At 51.9% G+C, this 7,153-nt stretch overlaps 1 protein-coding gene across 1 annotated transcript in view; it reads right to left on the reverse strand.

Moving 5' to 3' along the window:
* Positions 1-5,934, reverse strand: part of ZC3H12D (zinc finger CCCH-type containing 12D) — a 9,483-nt gene extending 3,549 nt beyond the window's left edge. The window contains exons 1-2 of the mRNA XM_009707531.1: positions 5,552-5,934; positions 496-635 (exon numbers count right to left, since the gene is read on the reverse strand). Of these exons, the coding sequence (XP_009705833.1) occupies positions 496-635; positions 5,552-5,934 (523 nt within the window). The remainder of the gene's footprint in view (positions 1-495; positions 636-5,551) is intronic.
* Positions 5,935-7,153: the final 1,219 nt, after the last annotated feature.

Consider the following 7,153-nt stretch of genomic DNA (forward strand, 5'->3'; position numbering starts at 1 on the left):
CCTGCTCTGCAGAAGGGCAGACCCCAGCTGCTGGCACGAAGCTGGCAGATCTATGTGCACACAAAGGGGACCTCGCCACCCTCCGCGGGCTTCAGCTGATGGAAGAGGAGCCCCGCAGCTCCGGCGTGGGGGCAGCAGTCAGGCAGTAGTGAACGTTTTGGATACGGCCGCCTTTGGATAACGTGTGCAACCACGTCGTCGGCTCCTGGCCGGCCTTAACAGCTCTGCAGACAGGTTGTGAGCTGACAAACTCCTCCTTTCGCTCAGCTGGCAGCGACTTCTGCTCGTAAAGCAGCCTAACAAAGCCTTGTAAGTTTTAGCTGCTAGCCAGGAGCGTGCGGCAATAAATTAACGACTGGTTTCAGTGCTGGAAACCAGATACGCAACTTGTACTGTGCTTGTCTTTACAGGGCAAAACCGTACTGGGCTCTTCACACCCCCTGCCTCCAAAGTGCACCTAGTGGGTGCCGAATGATGCCCAGGACAGTGACCTACCTGCAATGGGACTGTCTTGTCGAGGGGGCTCCTTTCGCCAGAGCGGGACAAAAACCTTGATGTACGTGTGCCCCCTCTCTCGAAACCAATCCACCGCCAGCTGGATCCCCCAGCAGGAGAATACCTCTTTGTTTCCGTGACTATAAAAAGAAAAGGAGGAGGATGGTGAGGCAAAGCTTTCAAGGAGCTTAGAGTTCTCTAACTGAGCCAGTAAGGAAACAGCAAAACAAACAGCTTTTGTGTCATTCACCAGTTTCCAAGAAACAACCCGGCAGGGTGTCCTGGCTGGACGGATCCAAACTCCTCCTGCAGCAGAACCAGAAACTTGTTATCCGAAGCAGTCTGGGTACTTAAAACCAGAGGTATCCTATCCCCCATTTCTATGACCCGCCTGCTGCCCAAGCCTGTTGCGTCCATCTGCATCGGGATGGACTTGGGTCCTCAAGTACCAGCAAGCCCGTAGGCTGTGTCAGACCCTTCACGTCCCTTGTCCATCAAAGCTTTGGGGAGTTTCTTCCAGCACAAGGAGAAACCCACGAGGCTCTCCCGTGAGAAACAAAACGTGGGAATTTTCTTCTGTGGCAACAGTGACACGAGGGATTTTAACGTCTGAAGTGGCTGCAAGTGTGACCGCAGGTCATTCAGCTGCTGACCTCCTTTGGAGACAGGAGTCAAACTATGGGGGACGGAAAATTGTAAGAGGCAGAATGGGAAATATGGAGAACCTAACCCAGGACACCAAAAAAGGGACAAGGCCTCAGTGGAGATGGCCACAGGCACCGCAGGCCCACCTTTATCTCGCCCTAGTTGGTGGATTTTGCCTTCGTTGCACAGAGAGGTAGGCAAGCCCTAGGACGGGCGCTGTAGAGGACGCAGGCAAGGTGGGGTCTGAAAAGTGACCAATATTCAGAGCAAGACATGGAAAGCAACCTCAAGAAAAACAATTAGAGATGATAGCCTTCCTAAGTTTCTCCCCCCTCCATTGAAAGTTCTCACTGCTTATCATTTGCTTATCTAAAACCTGAGTACCGCGCAGTGCATGTGTAAAGGAAGGTAATTTGTTAATTACCTCTGCACAAGGAAACAAAAACAAACTCTACACAAAGTCCTAAAATGGATAAACGCCCTCACACTATCTGCAGAAACCTCATCCTTGCACTTTGAGCTTTCTGGATGATATCACCACAGCCGCACTCCGGTTTTCACCTCTGCACAACGTACCGGTCAATGACTCTCGTGGTTACTACACCTGCCCGCAGTGACGGGCCAGTCGAGGACGATGCTGCGGTCTCAAATGCCTCTCTCCCCGCCGTCCCCAAGGAATTAATCTCTAGGCTCTGCCTACATCAGCCTCGTAACCAAAGCTCCATTTTATACCTAATAAAAGTTTCAGTGCTGAAATGGTGACCACAAACAAAAAATAGCACGGTTTGGAGAAATAAACTTGGTTGTTTGTTAATAGATACCCAGGCAATAGGGAGTCTTAAAAAGCCCTCACCAGTGATAAATGGCCTGAAGTGCTGGACTCATCTAACGTCCGTTGTAGAACAGCTGTTTGGTTTGGGTTTAAAGGATAGGATCTACCCAGGATTGGTATAAAGTCAACTGGACAGGTGAATTGGAAGTTCAGGTGACTTTTTCAAATAACTGCTTTAAAATGAAGCCTGGGTACATCCTTAGTGCCATGAGTCAAACAGAGTTCAGCAGCAGCCTGCTTTAACATCGACTGCTCATACATACAACCTGTCAGCTTTGGGGAAGTCATTCTAGAGGTACCCCCAGCGCAGAAGGTGAAGCACTCAAGCACAAGTGATTTGGCCAAAAGTCCAAGCAGAACCAGTGAGCAGAGGCCCCTGGAATTGTTTCTCAGCATTATCCCGTAATCCATTGCTACAGCCAGACCTGGGCAGGACGAGCTAAACCAGGACGTCCAGGCACGGCGCGCCGCAGCGTCCACACGACTGACCACCAGCGCCTGCCGTGCGACGGGGCAGGGGCTTTAAAACTGAATTTGTGTTGCCGGACACCAGATTGGCACCTGTCAGTCACCTTTCCCACACACCCCCGTAGTCACGGACCGTAACTGATCTGTCGTAATTCAGCCCCATCTCTCTCCCTCCTGCCAGCAACAGGGTCCGTTGCGTTGGGTCACAGATCAGCAGGGCCCATCCCTCCGAAACCGAAGCAGCAATTTGGCCTTGCTGTGACTCCAGCAATTAATCCATAATTAGCAATGTGATGACTCCTCTTTAAATTGTGTGATTCCAACCCCTTTGAGAAGAAGTTTAGTCGAAACAACTCCTTTTGGAAGCTGCGAACGGCCCCATCTCCACCTGGTCGTGACAGCACCACCCGCGGAAGGCCGAGAGCCTAACGCAGGACTCTGCCGGCCTAGGCAGAGCTTAAACGTGAGGGGCAAGTGCAAGCACGAGACTAGATAGCCTCGTCGGTGTGCACTGAATAAGGTTGTGACAGTCCCCTTTTCGTATCAACACTTCTTTTTTCTCCGCTGGCCTTGCCAACCTGTCCTGCCCGCTTCCCGCGGGTAGGCTGGCAGACGGACGAGTTTCTCGTTACATCTGATGGAAACGCAAGTGTCTGAGGTGCTTGACCGGTGAGACAGGCTGAAGGCCAGGGGTTTTTTCCATTCAGTTCCCAGGGATGTGCCGATGGATGTTTGGAGACCGCCAGCTCGCTCACTTGCTTCATTACCCTGGGACACACGCATCCTTTTCAAAGCCTCGCACCCCGCAATGGGCCCTCAATGCCAGCTCTGAAATGCTCCAGAAACGCCAATCCTAAGATAGAAATACAAATGCTTGAGATATTTTTCTCCGCACAGACAACTGCCTTTCCAAGCTTCACCTTTTTGACAGCTTCATCCCTAAACTGCTGATTCTTCTGCACTTTTATGGGTGCTGGTGCTGGTGATGATGAAGTTTTCCCGGCAAGGAAAGCCAACATCTGTTTTCCCTGACTTCTGCAAACAGCCCTTCTCTGTCCAACAGCAGTAAACCAGAAAAATTAAAATGAGGACACCGAAACACTCACCGAGCCCATCCCATCAGCCAAAGTAAATGCCCTTCAGCACCACTTTGAAAGGCATCCAGGAGAGGAAAGCAGCTCCTTCCAGACTGCGTCGGTTCGGTACGGACTGACCTGACAAGCTCAGTAGTCTGCTCCATCACCCAAGCAGTCTTTAACTTTATCAGGACAGAGGTTGGGGGCGTCTGGGAAGAGCTGTAAAACTTTTGCCTTGCTGAAGTTCAAAAGCACTTCACATTCCTCTAATACCTTTCAGGTGAAAGACGAGGAAGCCACAGCAGAACACCAGCCTTCAGTAATCTAGCAGGCAAGCATCTCTCAGATTCACATTTTGGAAATTATTCTACAAAAAGATTTAAAATTTACATGCCAGAAGCACGTGGGGCTTCTTGAAAACCCATTTAGGCGGGCACGTGGCCTAGCAAAGCGATACGACACGCTGGCTCAAGCCATCTGCCGCACACACCTGTAATGATGTTTGTTTCAAGTAATCTCTAACAAGCTCACTGGCACAGCGGGATGAGCTCGGACCTTCCCCAGAGCACTCCAAGCTCAAAACACGCACTATTTCATTAACCACCAACCTCGTCGGGGTCTCCTGCTCAGTGCCAAGGGTGCGTCTTCTGCCGTCTTGGAAACAACGCTTGAGACAACACCTTGCCTTGTCCACCTCTGCCTGCTCTCAAAAAAAAGCCCTGGTAAACTGGTGAGGACCAGGCTGTGCCAGGCAGGGGTCGGACTGCCCTAACACAACGAAAGGGTGGGTGCTGAGCCGCTCTGCCCGAACGGGTGCTCGTTTCTTTTGCAGAGAGGCAAGGACAACGCTAAGGGAGGCTCCAGGGTGAAAATGCAAACGGGGGCAGGAGATCCTAACGCCTGGCTACCGAGCTCACGGCCCAGCAAGGCTCCGTTGTGTATTTCTCACTCCTCGTGAGCTGCCCTGACCGAGGAACCCCTCATTTTCGGATGGAGTTTCTCCCTTCATTCAGAAGACAGCCTAATTTGCTTAGTCTCCCATTGCTCTGGACGTGCTTGTCCCCTTTGCCCTCTAACCAGCGGGGATGAGGTCTCCCCTCACGCCAAGGCTAACCAAAGGGGGAAGCCCTCCTCCGCCCCGTCCCAACCCATGGGGACAGGCTTGGCCCTGCTGAGTGGGCAGGGAAGTTAACAGGGAAAACCGGGGGGCAGCCGGTGCGTCCTGGACCCTCGAGTGCCGGGGCTCCGGCTGTCCGTATTGCTCGGGCAGCAGAGGCCAACCCACGGCTGTCCTCAGACTCCCCATCCACACGGACGTGCCGGCCTCCCCAGCAGAAAGCATCCTCGCACAGCGTCAGGGCGCTGCTTCGGAAATGGAATTGGCCACGATGGGTTGCTACGACGTTCCCCAGAAACAGAATTAGACTATTCAGTACAAGTCAACTGTTAATTCCCTAGTATTTCCATAAAAACGAAGCCAAACCGAAAACCCAACAAAAACACACAAGCCGGGAACATTGTTGGGGTTTCCTTGCAAGTCAAACTGTGATGTTGTTAGGAACCGCAGTCACCCGTCCTTATTCTCCCTCTCCTTCTTAGGTCAGTTGGGCTGTTCTGTCCAGCTGTTCCTCGTTTTTTCCTGGAAACACCCCAGCATACAGGTTTAGAAATCCCAGGTACCCATTTGAAAAGGCAGGGAAACACGACTGGTGCACGAGAAGGGAGGGCGAGCTGCCGAGTCCCACCGCCGTAGGCAGCAGCGGTCAGCCGGCCGCCGGCTTACGAAAGGTCAAAACGCCGAGCGAGCCAGCGATTGCGTTTGGCTTCTGTATTTACGGGCACAGAGACGGCAGGTCCCTGGAAGCTGTGCCTCAGCCAAAGAGGAGGAATAAGCGGTGGTTCATACATCAAATATGAAAAACATACTTCAAAAAACCCCATACAAATAGGAAAAACATACTTCAAGCCATCAGCTCTAAATTCAAAAGGTTCAGAGGAAGAGAGAGAGAGATCCCTATTAGGGAACAGAGCTTACCTCATTGCAACGTTGCTGCCGTCGATCACAATGGGTCTCAGGTAATCGGAAGAATCGCTTTCGTCTTCTCCAAGCCACTTCGACCCTGGCGTGGTGCTACACGATCCACGGGCAACGAGTACAAGTGGGGAAGGCTGAGCCTGGCTCTCCAGAGCTTGAGGTTTGCTCCCCATCCGAATCAGCTCTTTCAGCACATCATCCTCCAGGGCCTCTCGGCCCAGGCTCTCCAGCACTTTGCAGATGTCCTGCTTACCATAGCCCAGCTTGCAGAAAAAATCCAGCTTGCTCTGGTGCGCTTCCAGCCCCGCCGTGGGAAGTGTTCTGGAGCGCGGAGGTACCGGTTTGCCAGAAAGGGAACTGGGCAGTGCCATCTTAGCAGGCATCTACGTTCCTTTAAACCCAGCGCTCCCGTCTTCCCAGCCGCGTCCAACAGGCATCAGCTCGAGGGAGGGAAAGCTTGGACACAACAAAACACCAGCGTTAGGGAAGAAGGTGCAGTCCCAGTTATTTGCCCAGTGCCCAGCAAAGCGACTATCTGAGCAGCTGGCTTCTTTCTGAAGAGACTGCCCAGCCTCCTCTCCGCATTAAAGCGTTTTTCTGGTCCACTCTTATTTATAAAAGCCCTGGAATGTCCCATGCAATGTTTGTCACTCTCCAGGCGCTATGTCAGGCAGGTGTCAGCCCACTTCAGGGGCCATGCAAGCCTGCCTGCACACAGACACATCGTATGCGTAAGTTTGTTCTTCAGACTTATCTCACAGGAAATGATACAAAGGACGGTGTAACCGGGGATTTTCAATTTGCTCAGTGTGGTTTGTAAGCCACAGATAAAAAAATCTGTGAAGAATATTGTTGGATGAGCTCAGATGCCATAGCAACCTAACGAGGATAGCAAATTTCATCGAGTGATTTAAGGAAACACGTTGTGTGCAAAGTAGCTGGGAACTCTGAACTTTTTTTTTATAGTTTTGCCTTTCCTAGTACGTGTGCCTGTGTATACACAGACATACCTCATGAAATCCTGTCACTCATCTGTTCCGATGATGCCCGACTTACTCTTTTCCTGTTATTTGGTATTTCAGTGAGGACTTTTACATTCAGAGAAGCAGCTTGTTTTTTGAAAGCTGTCGGGGCAGCGGTTGGAAGCAGGCAATCTGAAAGGCGGTTTCAATTTCACTTATATTTATTGTCAAGAGAAACTGGTAATTCAGAAATGAGTGTGCAGAAGTAGCAGAAAGCTACTTCAAGCTTCCCCAGAACTGCACTGTTTACAGCGGTGGCCCACCCAGTAAAGGAGGGTGACGGGCGGCACACGCAGGCGTAGCCCGAGCGGCGTGACAACAGGAGGCACACGGTGACCACTCATCCCTCAAGCCACGCACCTTCGGTCGCCGTTGGCACGCTTACCCCGACGCTTCCCCTGCCACAGCCCTGCAGATATTGGTGCTACCTGGATAAAAGCTGTGGCTGGTTCATCGACCCACGCGTAGGACGTGAGGGTGGCCCTCTTCCCTTTGCTAATCGTGGTCAGCAAACGATGCAGAATTAACTGACCGAACACCGACCTCCATGACGAGCCCAGAGCCGTAAGCACAGGGCGCC

This window comes from Cariama cristata, unplaced genomic scaffold (assembly GCF_000690535.1).
Source record: "Cariama cristata isolate BGI_N322 unplaced genomic scaffold, ASM69053v1 scaffold15129, whole genome shotgun sequence".
Classification (NCBI taxonomy): Eukaryota; Metazoa; Chordata; class Aves; order Cariamiformes; family Cariamidae; genus Cariama; species Cariama cristata.